The sequence below is a fragment of the Anser brachyrhynchus genome, assembly GCF_964034855.1.
Source record: "Anser brachyrhynchus genome assembly, chromosome: 2".
NCBI classification, from domain to species: Eukaryota; Metazoa; Chordata; class Aves; order Anseriformes; family Anatidae; genus Anser; species Anser brachyrhynchus.
In genome coordinates this window covers 71,549,983-71,569,568 of record NC_137695.1, presented here as the reverse complement: position 1 = coordinate 71,569,568, position 19,586 = coordinate 71,549,983, and the positions used below count along the sequence as shown (strand labels likewise).

Sequence of the window (19,586 nt, the reverse complement as noted above, 5' to 3'; positions counted from 1 at the left end):
ATATTTTAGAGCTCTCAACCTGCAAGTCTTACATTCTATCATATAAATTACTATCTATTCGTTGTTACAGGTAGGGTGAGACGCATTGTTAACTCTTGTTAACTCATTGTTAACTCTCAAACTGAAGAAACAAGTGAAACTTTTATGTCAACTCCTGAAATATCAAGGAACGTTCTTGCTCTGTTCATACCATACAGTTTTAATATTTAAAATGAACTATGTATTTAGTGATTTAATTCAGATGCTGTACATTTTTAAATGAAATAGGATCAGTAAGAATTTACTCTTAGTAACTGAATGAAGGGTTTTAAATCTAACACATCTTTCGTGCAAAGTGAGAGAAAAGGTCAGCATCTGAAGAATGTATCTGGTTACAGGTAGTTTAATGAACTTTTATTGCCAAATTAGGGCAGGAACTATTTTATCACAGGAACATACAAGCAAACAGATTTCAGAACTACCTTACATGCTATTGTAAATCACAGCAATACATTTTAGAATGTGTGAAACATAAGAAAATAGTACTTTGGTTGCCAAAAACTGAGTCTCTCAGACATTTCTTTTGCTGAACAGAAAAGCTCAGACATGCAGTGACTTTATGCATCTGTATGTGGCACTGTAAGATGCTGAAGATGGTCCAGTGTTGCTTCAGGATCAGTCTTCTCATAGCTATGTGTTTCCTGGACTCTCGATAACCAATTTCTGCGTGGAATACAGTTGGCCAATAGTAACCTGAAATCAAATCAAAATATTAGAAAGCCAAAACTGGAAAGTAAACATATATAATTATAATTTCAACTTCACAAAGGAGATTAAAAACTAACCATGAAGTGAGTAGCCCATGTATTATGCTTTTTCATAATGACATTTTCCTATAAGCATTTTTTCTAAATAATATTTTTCATCACCCTAGGCCTTAAGAAAAATAATGAATATGTAAAGTAGCTGCATATATAAGATCTTGAAATAATGACGTTGAGGGATACTGCTCAAAGGCACACTTTAACACTAGAAGTCACTACAGAAGAAAAGCAAACAGCCTCCACATTCAGAAAAATGAAAAGAAGGATAAAATAAAAAACTAAAAAAAAAAGTTATTATCATCAGGTATTTCTGATTACGCTTTTGGGTGGAGAGCCTAGATAAAAATTGCATGGTAGGGTACTGTTTTCCAGCTCACTTGGAACCCTGATTTCTTTGCCCCACAAATGGTGAAAAGTTACCTGTACAGTTAGTTCAGCAGTAACATTTTACACAAGCTGGGATGGACCACGAGAGGCTATTCACACTTCCTGTATTTATGCTTTCCAGTGATATGAGGAAATGAAAAATAACTAAAATGCAACACTGATGTTTTTTGATTCCTCCTGTCCTTTTCTAGCCTGCATCGTAACATTGGTAAACTGTGGCTGGCAATAACAGCAGTCACACACAGCTCTTTACTCAATGGCTGAGATGTGGAAGGAAGAAGTTTCATGTGAGTAGGCTAACATAAGCAGGAGAAAACAACATTTATTTTAAAAGTATAAAATTTGGAGTTGGATTTTTAATATTGATTATGCCATTTCTTGCCCCTAACTCTCTCCCCAAGGCCTGGGTACACAGCAGCTCTGTGTTCTTTTCACTGAAAATGTTATATTTAATTAAGATAGTAGGACAAAAAAGGCAGGTGCATAATTACATGAAGCAGAATATATGTAGCAGAATTTAATACTGTACTAACTATACTTTCTCTCAAAGTAGAAAGAAATACTGAAATATTTTTTTCAGCATTTTTCATTTCCTATTTTTGAGGGGAAAAAATCCTGGCAGCTCTTAAATTTCCTCATATATGCCCACGCTCACATAAATGTAGATAATATTGCCTTTTAGGAAATGAACTATTTAATCTTGATAAACAGCCTTGTCTGAAACATGTAACACATTGATTTTAATTTTGAAATATTCATTAGGTAGGAGGACTTACGAGCCATTCTTAAAGGAACAGCAGTTCTCCTTGCCAGCAAATACTCCACTCTTGAGGCACTCGGAGCTAAGTCAGTAACAGCATATGAACAATTCTGATTATTTCTGAAATTCCTTATGAAGTATGCTGCATAGTGAGTATTTAAACAAAGGCCATACATAACTGTGTCATGTGTTACTGACAGAAATGTTAAGCTGTCAACAAGCGTCATCAAACGGAACTCGCTGCTTCGGGGTTACACGGCAGGCTATATATACTTCACTTGCTGCCTTACCACAAACCATGCTGTAGTACTTGATTTTTGTATTGTGTGTTTTGGACCCCAAAGAATCTTTAAGCCTTTCCCACACAGCGCAGCAAGTTTAATGGGAGGCTCAGAGAGATTATAAAAATGCTGAAACTTGAATTGCCATTTTTTCTCCACCCACCAGGGAGAGGGATGAGGCTGAGTACGTGACTTCTCAGTCAGTCACACTCAGCCAGGGCACGTGGCTTTGTAGGAGAAAGATGAAAGCTGCTGTTTTTTCTCTCCTTGTGCCAAGAGGCGGTATTATCTACCGCTGTACCTCTTGACTTGAACACAATAAAGTCACAGATGTGTGTGTTGAGCTGTTTCCTTAACAAACCACAGGTTTGCACACATTTCAGAGAGTGTACAGTCAGTAACGCTGTGCCCTTCTGTCTTTGCTAGTCTGCTGCAGCTGACATGCTGTTGCCTCACTTCCAGAATCTATTCCATAACATTTTAAGCTGAACTTTGAAACTTAAGTTTTTTCTTTTTTTTTTTTTTAAACTGCTAGCCTCAAATTTCTTAAGTAATGATCAAGCTTTCGCTGTTTCCCATGCACTTCAGACAAAACAAATACATGTTCCATTTATAGCTGTTGAAAAATTCACATCTATAAACATCAACTGCATCAGCAGAAGGACTGCAGCAGTATTGACACATGGACATTCATTAACCCTCTGAATCGAAATAAAATTCCTAGCACACCCTCACGAAAGTTAAGTCTAAAGAAAGCTTTCCAACAGTGAGCATCACCACGGATCATTCCCCTGAAGCTTTTAAAGAGTTAAGCAGCTATCTGTCGTATTCTTACTTCACCATGCATGCGCATTTAGTTTATACACAGCATGCCATTTACTCTTCTGGCAGATGGCTGGAAGCCAGCACAGAGGTCAGTGTCACAGCATTTTCATTAATCACAGGAAACTGTTGTGGAAAAAGGCTCTACCATTTGCTCGGCAACCTTGTTGCCCGTGATTTTATTTACCTCTGTAAGGTAATGGTGCAATTTGATTCTGCAGGAAAGAATGCACGATAAAGAACCACTCCGTCATCAGGAAAAGACAATCAATAGAAGTATAAAGCTGCTTTTCAGATCTTACTGAATGACTTCTATGTCAGGATGAGTCTGTACTTGATGATTCAATTCTGCCTGCAAAATTCTCTACTTTAAAAATAAGCATGACACGTCCAGGTCTCAAAACCTGACAATTTATCTTTGTTTGAAGTTTTAGTATTATTCTATACAGTCCTTTTTTTTCTCGTGAATGTGAAAAAGTTAATCTTGCCTTCCACCTGAACTCAGGACAAGCCATGGTTTCAGAAGGAGATTTGTCAGTGGACGTAAGCGAGGCAACAAATGGGGAAAAAGAAGTTACTGAACAGTAAGCACTGATTCATCCTATAGCACAACTGTTCTCTGCTTCTTATTTGGTGTTTGTGCATTCACTTATAAACAAGTGTTTTCCCTTGCTTGTGGCTCGCAGCAGGACCCCAGGCAGGAACTAAACTATTTCATGCAATCTTCCATGGCCAGCCCTGCTATACTGCTACATCGGGCCTGAACCCCAGGGGCTGCCCTCCTGTCTGACAAAGCCAGGGGCTTAGATCTTGCAGACCCACTGCCATCACTTGCTGCGTACTGATGGATCTTCTTCAGCTTTTCAAGGTATGTGGCATGTCTGGTGGCATGAAGATTTTAGTTTGCTGCTCAGAGCTGAGCGAGAAGGGACTGCTTAGTATTTTTGCAGCTCTGAAAACACGGTGACCAGCTTTTAATTTTTTTCAGGTTTGCCTCAGTCCTTTTAGAGGGCATGGTTCTGCTCTGAAAAGTACGGTGGCATCTTTCCTTGGCTGCTCTATTCAAAATGTCTGTCCACTTTAATAACCAGTACCACATTTTATCCTCCTTAGGGCAAAAGTGGCCAGGTGCCTATTTTTTCCCCATGTAATTGACAGAAACATAACTGAGTGGTAAATAAACTGTGAGTACTAACAAATCCTGCTGAGCCAGCGGAACAAGATATTTCTTGTCATTGTCCCCAAACTACTCATCGTTATCTTCCTGCCAAACCTGACAGTCTCCCAACCACTAGCTACCTGCTTGCGTCAGCTGTCACTGACAAATTTCAATCAGAAAGCTCTAAAACCACTCAGGGAATTTGCTACAGAGCAGATCTGAGCAAGGGTAACATCCAACAGGAAGAGGCAGCGTACAGCCATAGTGTACAGCCATGCGGGTGGCTCTGAAGAAGGATGGCCACAGCGCCAGTAAACAAATTCAAGGTCAAAACAACAAGAACATAATCTCTTAGCAGGACTGACACCTAAGAAGGGAAAACACCAATTTAGGTCTCAAACCTTGACAGCATCTTAGCACCTTGCAGAGCTAGATGTTGACATACCTTGACTGAGTTTCCCAGCACGCAAAAATCATCCTCCTCCTAATTGCAATCACGTATGCTTTCATGTAAATTAATGCAATATGACTACAGACACTTATAATGGTATTTTTAACCGTCCCTTTCTAAGCAAAATCAATGTAATATTTGTATGGGAAGCTAGTAGAGTGCTCAATGGAGCAAAAGATAAAGTATTTTCTCCTAATGATGTTTTGGGTGTTTATTAATCTCTCTGCTTGCAGCATAATTAAGTTCCAAATCTCCCCATAGAAACTTTATTTTCTATTGTGTGTTTGTTTAAATCAACTGTTAATCGAGTGATGAGATGGTGCCCAGAGAAACTACCCTTGAATGCTTCCCATGTGGTTTCCCTTCTCTGTCCCTTCTATGCATCACCCCATTTGTAAAAACAAAAAAATAACAGTATTTATTTAATAACTCTTCCTCATTTAAAAAGAGTTTCTGAAGTAATCTCTCAGGAGCAATATTCTGCCCACAGAGGCAAACCAGCCCCAGGTTTTCACACCCTTTATTTTTGTGTGATAGACAAAAGCAGGAGCAGCCTAACAGGAGATGGCAATAACATTCTTGCTCTGTGTAGAATTGTGTTATTGGTAAAGACAAGGTCTGAACACATGAAAGTGCCACCACAACATAGGAATATGAAAACATCATAAGCAAGCAATTCCTTTAGCTCTCAATTATTTAAAAATCAATTTCCTGAGAGTCATCATGGAAGCAATAAAAAAACATTTCTTATTTTTTCTTAAAGAAACATAGATGATAATTAAAGTTGATGTACCACAGATGGCTTTGCATATTAAACACGTTTATATATAGATAAATATATATATAGGTTATTTCATATACATGTACATACACACGCACACACACACATATATATAAAACGATCTCTACATAAACACAGCAATCTTCTCTCTTTTGTTGCACATTTGCTTGTAGGGAAGAAATAGTTCCCTTACTACATTCAGGAATCACACGAGCGTTGTCATGGTTATTAGGGAAAGAAAGTCCTGTTTATTAATGTACCTATATCATGTACACACACGTTAAATCAGCTTGGTTCGTCTTGTTGCACCTGAGAAGTTGACAGGTTTATTTTACAGGCACACTGCTGAACCTCAACTAGGAAGAAAAGCCACTGATGACTCCACAGTCATACCACATATACTGCTGGTGATCCTGGCCCCTAACACCATACGAAGAACTCGCCCTTTTCTGTTTTCTTGCACCACGATTACAAAATGCGTATTAAGTGAATACTGACAATAACACAAATGTATGAGAATCATGATTACTTGTAAGAGCCAGCCAGTGTCGTAAGTTGTTTACCCACTATCTTTCCTGTTGGACGATGTCAACCAATTTGCAATCCTATTGCAAATGTTAGTAAGTGGATATTATTGTAATTACAAAGAATTATCTTTTTTTCTCATGCCTGAAATCAGATATGTTATGCACAACACATTTTATCATAAATATTTTCCATATTAACTAACGCCACTTTAATGGCTTTTATACAAATATAGACAGTAATTTTTGAAATGACTTTGTAATGCAATAATAAATACACCAATGTGGCTCTTAGTAATTAAACCCAAACAGCAAACCAAAACTTCATCAATAACTGTTCAGTGCTTTACCAAATCTTTGTGTTGATGGTAAATGCTGTAGCAGCAGACTTATTTATTTTTGCTTAGGAAAGAGGAATGGAAAAACTGCATTTGGCTCCTTAAAGACAGTTTAAACACAGGTTCTTTACAGCTCAGTTCTTCTGAGCTGGAATCAGTATAGAATAAATTATATGATTTTGGAGACATTTCTTTTCATTTTTAGTGATTCCACTTATTCCAGGAATGGGAAAGAAAGTGAAGGGAAGCATGATGCTAAGAAGTTAGACATGTATATTCTGCTTTTGCCTGTGTGTTGCAAGTGCTGTTTTCTTTGTTCCTTTGAGCCAAAACATCTTCTACAGCCAGTGCTACAGGAAGCTTTTGAAAAGGCAGGAAAATAAATTCACAACCATTTGTTCGATTTTCAGTGAAGAAGGTGTGAAGTAAAGTAAACTAGCTAATAGTCAAGAATTTCTCTGAAAGTTATTTCTCTTCATATTGACAAATTATGTAGTTTTGCTAGAACCGTAAGCACAATTGGCATGTTTTTACTCAGCCCATCACACATAGTATTTATTTAGTGCTTTTATTAATCTGTTCTGGGGGTCCCCCTAAAGAGATACTCTTCAGCAGAGAATCGTATCTAATCCAGCAGTGATTAACACAAAATACTGTAGGCATATATACATATACACACAAGTGTATGATGAACTACAATTGCAAGATACTCTTCTTTTTAGATACTCTTTCTTACTAAAAAGAGGATTTATTATTATTATTATTTTAGAAATTACACAGACGTGCTGCTATCCTTACAGACAAAGTGGACATGACAGACATGGCCTTTGCTCCAAATAGCTACACACTTAATATAGCTTGAAATAACAAGTAAGGGTCCTAAACAGAAAGGAAAACATTGGAAAGACAAGTGGACAAGATCATGTGCTCCTTTAGTAAAGTCACACTGTTTCACTTCTCTTATTTCCTCCAAGCCTCTTGGCCTGCAGGAAAAGTGAAGGTGACAGACAAAATGCCATCTTAAAGGCACGTGGGGCAATACCACAGGTGGCAGAAGCAGCAGCCTGCTGCAAAGGGGGAAGAAAAGGAGGAAGAGGCATCCCTCTACTGTTCTATGGATGGCAGAGTGGGTCACAGGAGTGCGAGCAGCAACTGAGCTGGGGCCGAAACAGCCAGGTGCAGGTTTGAGATGACATGCACCCAAGGAAGAAACAGATCTGCAGACTAACCTGGAGATAGCTCGCTGACCCTGAGAGATCTCTGCTTGCTTTCCACGTACTGGCAATCGCTGGGCACACACCTCTCCTCTTCCTATTTGTTGCCTGTTATCATACTTCAGTATCTTGCCTTATCTCTCTCGTTTATATATGAAACCTCTACCACCACAGAGAAGATCAAACTCTTCAGAAAACCAAGTGCAGAAGCAGCAGCTTTTCTAGAGTCAGTGGGTAAGGGGGATGAAAATATAGCCTGAGCTCTTCTGAACATAGCATGCAGAACAGAAAAATCACTTGGCTAAGATGCTGAACGTGGCAAGACAAGGTATACAAAACATCGGTACTTGAAAATACAGAGAGCTAGGCAAAGACCTGGATAACACTGAGTGTGGTGTAACAGGTACTCTGGTAATGCTGTCACATTTGGTATGGAAATGCCCAAGCCACACAAAGAGAATCCTGTGTTTTGTAGCAGCTGCATAAGCAAAATTAACCAAAGTCAGTGGGAGTGCCTGCCTTACTTTTTCGATCAGTATCATACAACAGCCACTTTCTCAAAATACGTATTTTGCACTATATCCAGTAAAATACTGTATTTTGTTAATGGCCTTTGAGCCACAAGAATGTTTAAAAAATACATTTTTATCTCCCATTGGTGCTTTATTCTGGGAGGTGAAAGATGCAGCGAGCTGCTGAATTTTTACATGAATGTGTATCAGCCACAGTTTACTTATTTGCTGCTTATTATTATCATACACGTCTGCTTCAAGACTCCAGATTGTCCTCACTTAAATTGCTCATGCTGGTTACAGGATGGCACTAGGTACACTGAATTTCGTAAAGCTGAAGGATGCTTTAGTACCTTTTCAAAGTCTTTCAACATTTTGAAAAAAAGAAAAAGTCAATCCTACACCCCATACACTTTCCCAAGACCTAAGACACATAAAAACTCTTTTTCTGTCCTTCAAGAAAACTAAAGCTTTGATAAAACCAAGAATTAAACTTATTTTTACATAAAGAACAACTTACTTTAATGTTCCCACGTCTTTCTCTGCACTGATGCTACCTTACACATACCTCAGACATGACGACTGAGCTTATCTGTGTGCACATTCAAATGATATAATTAAATTTGAAAGAGCTGAACTTATCTTTAGAAAATATATTCCTATTTCCAAGATAAATTTTCTGTTGGATGCTTTGGATTTAATCTCTATCTTCACCCAGAAACTAGTGCCTCATCTATTTAAATATTTACTTGTCAAGTCCCTATTGCTGAGGCTAATCCAGCACTTAGCTGATCTGTAAATGTATTAGGAAAGGAGTAAGAGCTTTTATTTTTCTGCATTAACAAGACTTCAGTTTTTGGCAAAATTCTAACATATTACTAAACTACAGTCATCTGTTCCTGACAGAATCACAAAGATAATTTCCTTGTTTATCTGACTCTCTTTGATGGAGGATATCCAAAGTTTTTTTTTCTTGTTCAGCTGTCATTTGCATTTTAATATCTCCAAGTCCAAATCCCGCACCTGAATGTGACCTGCACTTCAAAGAGCTTTTTCTTTCTTTCTTTCTTTTTTTTTTTTTTTTAATGGAAGCATTACAATGGAAGCTGTATAAAGCACACAACATGCTTGCTTTCACATCCTCAGGGGACCAGAAGTGGTCCCTCTAGCTCTTGGGAAAGACTTCAGCATTTGGAAATTCAGCTGGAAAAAACATTGCCTGGACCGTCACAACTCTTCAAACCCCTGAGTAGGGAGCAGATAAGTATGTTGATGTTTTAGGGCTAAGGATGGATTTGCCAAATTTCAGCCGAGGTTTGTGACTGTGTGTTATTACTCTATAAAGACTGTAGCATGGACAACCTCAGACAAATTCTCTGGTTCAGCTCAGTTTCCAAACAACACCTAAGACAAAAAAATGCCATTAGGCAGCCTCAGCAGAGGCTGTAATTGCAAACTGAGGGTACCACTCCATCACTCTAGAAGATGCTGCAGGTGAAGGTGTGGAGACTGCGGTCCTCCTGCACCTTTCACCACCCAGCACCAGGCATACCCCGGGCAGGAGTCACCCTCCCTGCCTCCAGTGCAGAGGCGAACAGCTCTCGGCACCGCACAGGGATGGCACCGCACAGGCCCTCAGGCTTGAGCAGGCTCAGATTTTGGCCTGTGTCCTCTCATCAAACCACTCTTCAGTCAGCAAGCTCACATGCAACTTGCTTGTTGAATGCGTCCCGTGCACAAATGTGTTAATTTCCCACTGCTCCTCAGCCCGGCCCTTTTCACAAACATTACAAAGAAATAACGAGGGAGAAAATAATTATTTGCAAACCCTCCAGCTTTTGAGCAGAAGATATCTATGTTTGTGTGGATAAAGGGTGTATCTTACATTTACTTGTTTAATTGGAATAAACTACAGCAGCACTATTTTCTTTATTATTATTTTTTTTTTTGGCTAGGATAAATTACTGGGTTTAACACAGCTGGTAAAAGCTAATTCTGTACACACAGTTCTTTTCACTAGTGTGGGTGGCAAAACATTTTCAGCAACTGGCTTAATTAGTTCTTCCTTCTTTGCAATAGCACAGGACAGTTAACAGGAAAAAAATAAAAAGATTTAATAGAAAACATGGTATAAAATAATCATGTTTGCTCGTCTGGTTTTGCCAGATCTCCCTTACTTAATGTCATGCTACGCAGAGGCTCGCCCTGGTATTTCTCAGCAGCGATAACAATTAGCAGCGAGAGGCTAGCGGTTATGCCAAATATAGCCAGGGAACAACCTCTCCTCTTCTGCACAGGACATATTTGAGCATTCCTCAAACAAAATACATCGTCCAAAAGCAAGCTGCACAGCGACAGGAGCACCACGGAGGGCTTTCCCCTCTGCAGAGCTGCCATACAGCCTGTGGGTGGATTATTGGGGAACGACTGGGAAGCCCGTGCTAAGAACGAGACGAGCTCCCGAGCGCAACCTTGCCGACAGGGATCATTTGTACGACAGAGCCCAAGGTGGGTGCCAAGCACAACCATTTCAGCTTCACTGCTCCCAGCGTACAGCACGCCAGCCGATGGCCACAACCCAGCTGAAGCCTGAACACCCCCAGCACAGGCACAGACCCCTCCATCGATCCCCTATCAGCTGGAAAAATGCTGGGGGGCTCTTCCAGCAGCACAGACACGGAGCGCCTACATCCCACAGCTGCCAGCAGGATACAGCTTCCCCAAGACAATAACCGGGGCTGGCAAGATATGCTTGACCTCCCGAATGCCAGAGGGAGAGAAGGGTAAAGGCCAGAAAGGGCAGAGGCATCTGTACTTACCTTCATTATATGCCATTTAGGAAGCAGCCAGGACTTTTTTTTCTGTCTGTTTTGTCTCGAATGAGCTACACTACAGCGAGTAACAAACCCATTTAAAAACCAATCCAAAGAATTACAAGCCATTACAAATGTTTCTCCTTGTCCTCACTAGACTGAAGAAAGGCAGGAGTATGAAACATTTCTCTTATGAAAAACTGAATGTGGAGGGGGAAAGCCAAATTAAAACTGAAGGACTGTTTTAGGAAGACAAAATAACCAATTAGTGAGGAAAACTTTCAAGATATCTTCAAGAAAAGCAAGTAATCAAACTACAAATAACAGTGTTTTCCCATATTTACTGTTCCTATTTTTTTTCAGGGTATTATTTTTACATTTGCCTATTCATTTCTTTTGGCAGCAAGCAGAAGATGATGGAGGGCTACTCCATAGATAGCATCAGGCAGACTGATTAGGAACAAGAACCTATCAAAACTTCTTGTAACTGCTGACAGCTCATTTATGAGCAGTCTGATACTGAGAAAATTTTCTAATACATACCTCTCTATAGAAGTTGTTAGAAAGCCTATGAAGCTTTGGTCCTTGGAAGTTTGTTGCTAAACTTTGAAAAGACTGTTTAAAAACACTTCAGGAAAAAAAAAAACACAACAGCGAAACAATAACAGATGATTAAGGGAGAGTACATTGAATCTAGGATTTTGTCAGTGGAAAATTCCATCTGAAATAATTTCTGACATGACACTTCTCATTTCTTCTATCTTGACAGGTTACATATTTCTTAGTATTCATGTCTGTATGAAAACATTGAACCAAAAAGGGAAACTAACTGACTATAGAGAGAAAAAAACTTGCACAAAAGCTACTATGAGGGATATAAACAGAAAGCTGAGATCCGTTCAGTGCCTTGAAGTACTAATCATCTCAGAGTTACTTTTAACAAAAGGAGAGTAAGATTAACTGGCAAGAGATTAGAAGTGATTATTTAATATATGCAACGTATTTTGTTCTTTAACATATACACATTACAAAAAAATCTTGTTTGTTCTGTGCCAGATTATTTATTTTGCCATTTAAAAATACCATATAAGCCTTATGAGTACAAAAGAAACCCCCTTTTGGGAAAAAACACAGGAAAGTGAGCCAGTAGATGGCACTGTAGCACTTCAAAAGACATTTCAGAAAATCCCATTTAAAAAAATGCAATCCTAAGTACTGTGCTTAACCACTTACTGCCTAACCAATGTAGTATCTTGCTCCTGCTCAATGCTACACACGCACAACTGAATAAACAAAACCACACTATGTAGCTGCACTGTCATATTAGCCCTGAAACAAATCTCCTCTGCTCTGGTTCCCAAATCCTATTAGGTCCGTATGCTAGAGTTACAATCCCAGATTTGAAAACATGATCCTTATTTGATGGCTAATGCCTCATGAGCCATAGCCATCAAGGGGATACCGGAAAGGATGCTTTTAGTTGACAAGTATTTTCTAAAAGGCAGTCACATACAAGATCTTACACATCAATGCAGATGATATCACACAAAAATCCACTGCAGAAAAATTATTTTTTAAGGCATAATATCCTTCTGGTGTATCTTAAGAATACTCCCATTTTCTTTCAATTAAACTGGTGATACGCTCTCACAGCTATGGAGGAGAAGACTGCGGCGTTAAGGACCTCACTTTCTTGTGTAACGCACTAATTTTCTGTTTTGCTAAAATCACAACAAAATTGAAACCATCTTGAAGCACTAGATGTACAGAAAAAAATTCAGGAATTTACTTTAAGACTTATACAACACACAGAAAAACTTATTTCAACTTGGGGTTTGCAGTTTGTCTGCTCACTACTTCATGGACAAACCTGCTTTCCCTGGACCTGCTCTGAGCAGGGGTTGGGCCAGAGACCTCTGCAGGCCACTTCCAACCTTACATATGGATGTCTGAGGCTTATGTATAGACGTCCCTTCTGTCAATCCATGTTTAAGACAAGGTCTGGTTTCACTGTGGTATTTGACTTGTATGCTTGTATCATAACAAGAAGAATTCAAGACAGTGTAACCAAATCTGCCTAGCTTAGGGCCTCTAACTTAATTCAATAGTGTTCTGCAAGTGACAAATTTTCAGACTTCCTCCATGTCTCTTCTAGACTAAATTAAAGCAGTCTAGTTTTCCTGAAGGAGAATTTCCCCTTCAACTCTGCATTTCCTGATTGGCTAATACATGAATTATAAAACAAGCAATGGAAACCTCATTCACAAATTAAAAGAACAGCCCAAATATTTTTGACAATTTAGTGCGTATGTACAGAACCATCAGGCTCGTTTGACCAAAACAATTTTTGTATGTGGAAATCCCCCTCTTTGAAATTTAAGTAGCTTTTAAAAACACAGAAGAATATGATAAAAATCTTTCTGTGACGCTAGTATTACTGTGAATGTTTAAATACTATAAATAAATGAATCCCTCCTTTCCAGAACAGAGGGGGTCAGGTTGGACTGGAGCACCCACCCGGGCGGACAGTGTGACATTTCTTTCCTCTCACCATCACAGACAGAAGTGGTCCCATCTGTAGAGGCAGACAACAAACGTTACGATTCCCAAAGCACTTTGAAGAGGAAAGAATGGCAGAGAAGGGAATGGAAGCACTGCTGTTCTGGGTGGGTTCAGAGCTTTTTCCAGTATGTTGTCCCCACCACTGGTCATCAACAGGTCCTCTGAGAGAGGCAGCACGAACATCACAAGTATATATTTATCTTCTGGAATGCCTCCCCTGCTTCCAGCGACCAAAACTTTTTGGCAACTTCCTGTCCACGTAGCTGCACTCATACCATCGTGATAAAAGACTCAATTAATTTGTCTCACCCGTGTTTGAACCCATCCACATGCTGGCCTCCTCAGCATGCTGTGGCAGTGAGTTCTAGGATATAAACTGTGCACTTCTGTTGAACTCTCAAACTTGAAGGCTACTCATTTTGCCATAGAACTTGTAAAAATGTCACTCCGTTTTTACTTTCTTCATGCTGCTCAGCAAGATTCTCCTCTTGGGAGAGCTTTCAAGCTTCCTCATGGAGATACCTTCCTTTATGCACAACTATCCAGAAATCAGGAAGGAGGACAGCAGCCTATGGAAGTACTACTCAACCAGCTAACGTGTGTGGCCAGGAGCAGTGAAAGCAGGACTAATGAGTAGTATCAATTCTAGACAAGCTGCAAGAGCACATTGACATTTGCAACCAATCTGACAGTAAAAACTGGTTCATCTAGGAAAAGGCTACCTGAATGACTGCTCTTACTATTATCAATGCAGATCTTGCAGGATTGTTGGGAAAGCAAAAGAAAGTCCTCATGACCATGGAAGGAAAAATGCACTGAGGCTCACCTCTTCTCAAAAGCAAACACAACAGCACTAGCTACTTGGTGCTGATTCACCAAAGCTGAGGCCATTGTTTCATCTAGCATCAGAGGGGATTTTCTGAGACTATGTAAAAATGGTAACAACTGTGGTTGTGCCACAGGCTTTCATTGCTCTTCCAGGTCAAAATTATAGTCAGAACAAAAACATCTGCCCTTACTTGCACAGATGCTGGTAGAATTCACATTAAAGTTGTCCGTACAATTTTCCCCTACTGTTCCCACCACTTGCAGGGCTGGTAACTATTTGTGAAAGAACAGCTTCCTAACCCACACCCAGCAACAATCGCACAACATCTGCACCATGCATAGAGTTCAGTCTTATGGTTCCCTAAGTTTGGAGGCTCCCCACTGACAGCATCTGTCCAAAAGGGAAAGCAGATGGCCACCTTCTCTGGACTTTTCTGCCCAACTGACCTAGTGCTCTTTACACCAGCCACCTGGGCAGATTTAAAGCAGGTTGATAAAATCCCTTGGGTAAATTAAAGAGTTAATTATGTGACAATATTCTTGGTCCTAAACATTGGATTAATTGTTGGGGATCTGTTTACAGTTTCATTAAAAGAGCAGATCATCAGAGAATGTATTACCATCAGGATACTACATTTGCTAATTTGCTGTATAATTCTAGGGTTAATTGACAACTTCTTGCCATTCCTGAAATCAGTTAGACAGATTTTCCAGGCGCTACAGCACTGCCTACAGCAAATCTAAGCCAGGTACAATAATATCTACTGCCCACAAATAAAAAGAAAAAGCTCTCAGCTCAGCAAGAATTATGTTTCTTGAAAAAATAAAATAATAAAGAATCCTACAAGTTGGTGCATAGGATCTTCTGTATAAATCGGCATTTAAAGACTAATGCTTCTCACCTTGTTGTAAGCTCACAATCCAATCAATAGATACATTCGTATATATCAACAAGGAAAAAAATACGAGTAACAGCCAGAAGTAGAGGATGCTTAACCCTAGGATGCCTTCCAATTAGGAATTTATTTAAACTGCAAGCATCCAAGTCAAATTTAACTATTAAGTTATAATTTTATTATTTGGATTTCTGAGCATTTACATTCTCACCTCTGTAAACTCATTCTTTAACTGCATACTCAGTTATAGACCACTTCTTTCAAGTGGTATTTCACTTCATTTTCCCAAGCCTGGTAGGGTTTTATGGTTACACTGTCTGCATTTCTGCTGGCAATAACTTCTGAAGCTGCCAACTCACTTTTACAACAGGGTAAAGATATTAAGTTCTCACAAGTTCCTAAGATACTAGGAACTACCTACATGAGAAACCCAAATTAATAGCTTCTCTGGAGGAAAGGTAACAGTGTCAAGTGCAGTTCTTTCTGGTTAGGCACCAGAGAATCAGTTTGGAAGAGAGAGGTTGTAAAATGCTTCAACTCCAGTGTAAGCTAACACAAGACCTCTTAAGGTCTCATAAGAGAATCATGATAATCGAGCCATGAGACCCAGCAACACAGACAAGCAGATTTCATAAACTGAAATGTTCACAGTCTCTTTTTAAACTTCAGACCCTGGTGCAGTGACTGTGTACTTCCCTCCCTCTCATTACTGGCCCCCACTTTCAAGTGCCGGCTAAAATCACCTTCTGCTCGACACAGGGCAAGATCCACACATGACAGCCTCAAACAGAGGCCGCTCATCCCCTGCAAAGTCCTCCTGTAGCTTGTCCCATGTTCTGAAGCATGGTAAACACCCACCCTTCTCCCTAAGTTTAGATACAAGCTCTTCAGCATCTGTAGATAGGAAGCACCCAGCACAGGAGCTGAACTTGCAGTGTTGGTGTTATGGGACTTAAGATCGATTTCTTTCAGTCACAGAGGAAAATGTTAAGTTGTTAAGGGACGTTGTAAGAGACGGACAAAACTCACCCTAATTACTACAGCCTGCCTGAGTAATTATGCAAGTGTTAGAAAACTCCACGTGCCAACCAAGGAAATCGGTCTTACAAACAAGAATGATAAATACCACACTTGCATCAAAAGATGTTTTTCCTTTCAACTTCCAACTAGACAATAACAACTTACAACACCATTTGAGGGAGAAGCTTTCTCAGGAAATACACTGGGAACTCATTTATTGTTTTCTGTAGCTCAAATGATCCTTGACACAGTTCCTCCCCAGATCTTTCTGCCTGCTGCCCACCCAAACTCTGACACCTAGGTTCTACAAGGAAGCCAAGTCTCCTTTCGGCACCAAGGGCATGAGGAACTACACAGCAACTCTTTAAGCAGTAGTCTAGCAAAAAAAAAAAAATAGAGAGAAAGAGTCTGAGCAGATACACTATTTGCCTTGGCCCAAGTCAGATTACTATATATACTTCAAACCTGAAAAGTGAATACTTTTTTTTTTTGAGTATTTCTCTTCTTCTACTCTCCTTTACAGAAACATGCAGCCCCTTTACATGATGCAGGCTGAAGTAAAAGTAACCCTGCGGAAGAGGCATCACTTGTATATAATGGAGCTTGAGTAGTTTATTCATGCAAGAAACCTGTTTTCTGTGAGAAAAGCAAGGATGGGGGGAACCAGCCCAGGAGGAAGCTCTGACAGGGAACGCTAGGTCCTTGAGCAGGGGGTCCTAAAGCAAAAATCAGTCAAATGTGTAAAATAAAATGGTGCTCTACAGTGTGTAGTGTTCCAGTTTGATGGTATGGGAACTGGGGGAACAAAGTATTTCCTGAGGTGACTGCACATTGTCACTTACAGGTCTGTTCAGCAACACCCACGGACAAGGCCAGAAGCCAGCAGCAGCAGCGTGCCACAGTGAATGCAAACAAATAAAACGAGGCACGGCTCAATGTCAGACAAGAAGAAACCATCTTTTGAGGGGTAAAAAGATACTGGCAAAGACTGACATAAAATGAAAATGATCCATTATTTTCATAAGCGGCAGGAACTTTCCATCTATTCCAAAACAAAGTAAGGCCCTTTGAAGTCAGATACCACTTATTGCTAAATTAAATGCTAGGTAGGAAAATACTATAGATGAGCACCCAGAACTTTAACACTCTGCATTTCCTTTTACATCCGAACGGACATCTTTCTACTGTTAAAAAGTTGATGTTCTCAGTGTTTAGAGTGTTTTGCTTCTGCTGTGAAAAATATAAGAAGGAAGGTCCGTGGCCTTTTGGACTCTTTGTGCCAATAATGCCAGTCAATACTAGCACGTAAGTTTTTAATGATTCGCTATACTGTTTGATTATCTGCTCCTCAAAACCACCTTAATTAGCAGAAATATTGATTTTACACTGGTCAAGCCTAACAAGCTTAAGAAATACGAGCTGAAAAAACTAGTACTGAATAATAATAAAATAATACACTTATATATTAATAAAATCATAACAAAAAGAATGCGTCCTTCTGGATATAAACTGAGTTGCAGTGGATAACATTTTAAGTAATTTTAGTTTGAATCCTGCTGAGGCAATCATTTATACAGTGCTGCCTTGCCAAGCAAGTCACCAAGTGCTCCTTGAGACGACATGGTTGCACTGCTGTCACACTGTACTGTCTGGTTCAAAACATTCTCCCTGAAGTATAATAGAGTCACAGCACAAAGCAAATGGTGCCAAAGGTCTAGCTCACAGTCTTTTCTTATCAAGGAGAAAAGCCACCTGGTCCAAACCCAGATTTTAAAAAGAATGACAGAAAGTTAGTGTTAATTCATTCAGCAATTTTCTTTTTCCTCACACATTTTTATCTAATAAAAATATACTTTCTCCTTCTCTTTGCAAGAAATTCTGAGCACTTTTTCAGTCTTCAAAACCATAGCATAGTTGAAGTAAATGGACACGTTTTAAAATAGAAAAAAGAACTGCAGTCTTCATAACTAACTCAACGAGATAGACTTTGAAGTCTGAAAGGACAAGTGAATAAGTCAGCCTTACCTTCAGTTTTAAGCATTGCCAGTGATTCCCGAGATAAGCTTGTGACAATTTACACTATAGAACTTTCACTTTTTCAAATTCTCCATTTGCACAAATGTATTTGAAATAAAACAGTAGCCTTCTTCTATAATAAAAGATTAAATACTCTCATTAAATGCCCAGAAAGATGATTTAGTTGAAGAACCTTGTCATTTCCTATGTCTTAATAATAAATAAAAAAGAGACACCCCCCCCTTTGCCTTTTCTTTAAAGGGCCAACCTACAGTAAGACAGTACTCACAGACAAGGAGGGTGCAAACAGTTTTTAAGTAAAAAGAACACATTTTAATCCATTCTTCCCTGACAGTAAATGTATCTTTCAGAAAAGATAAAAAGCATGTCTTAGCCTTATGCAAAGAGCCAAAGTAAATAACTAAATCCTGGCTAATATTTGACAGTTGCTGCCTTATGGAAACACAGAGGTTTGCAAGGATAGCAGCAGAATGATTAAACTGTAAAACAGTATGTCAGCTGTTGAAGAGATTAAAAATCAACAGTCTGTATAACAGCAACAAGAACAAAGATGAACAGGGGAACAGTAAGTGGTGGTGGTGGCATCTGCAACACCAGAAGTGTGTGTCTAAAACACGCTTGAGTTCTTACTTCAGCTTCTAAGTGAGTATCTCTGCTAAGGTTGAGCCCATTTAACAAATTCTGCCTGAACGTAAGCTTGGCATCTGACCAGTTGGAGTCGTATACAGAATGTAACACAAGCAGGACTTCAAAATGGCACCTCAGGCCAGAGCGTGCACCAACACATTTCCTTCCTGTTTGCCAGGACCAAGGCTCCAGATTTTGACTAGAAAAATGCATCATAGTCAGAAACAACTGGTGGAACAGGCCATGGAAGGTATTAAAACACATATACATGGATGTATATGTGAAAAACATGGTCTAAGGAAATTTTCTTATTGCTGCCAGTGCTCATTCAGTTCTACCTATGTTAGAAAAGCTCTTCTAGGTCCTAACACAAAAAGTATACCAGCAGTTCACCCCCAGTTTAAGTACTACCCCCAGCAAGCCACCCTAAATGACAATTCATGAAAAACTGTATAGAATGTCAGCATCGGTCAAGAGCCAATACTCTTTGAGCCAACACACCCCGTTATCAACAACAGGCAGCTAAGAGAATGGCAGCTCATTTTAGGATTCCAGGCTAGACTGGGTACAACTGCAGTCACCCTGTGGGCCTCACAGGAACAGTGGTTAGCAACTTGTTGCAAGCACAAAATGATGTAACAGCTCATGCTTTCAACAAGCTATTTTAAAGTTTTTCTTTTCTTCACATTTTTTTTTGTCTTTAGCTATGCTCTCATTTTCCTTTCACTAACTTTACTGAGATTAATGATGAAAATGAGATCTATTGGAACT

General features: G+C 39.4%; 1 protein-coding gene across 1 annotated transcript in view; it reads right to left on the bottom strand.

Moving 5' to 3' along the window:
* Positions 1–384: 384 nt before the first annotated feature.
* Positions 385–19,586, bottom strand: part of LYRM4 (LYR motif containing 4) — a 91,339-nt gene continuing 72,137 nt past the window's right edge. The window contains exon 3 of the mRNA XM_080581835.1: positions 385–732. Within this exon, the coding sequence (XP_080437961.1) occupies positions 670–732 (63 nt within the window). The 3' untranslated portion in view covers positions 385–669. The remainder of the gene's footprint in view (positions 733–19,586) is intronic.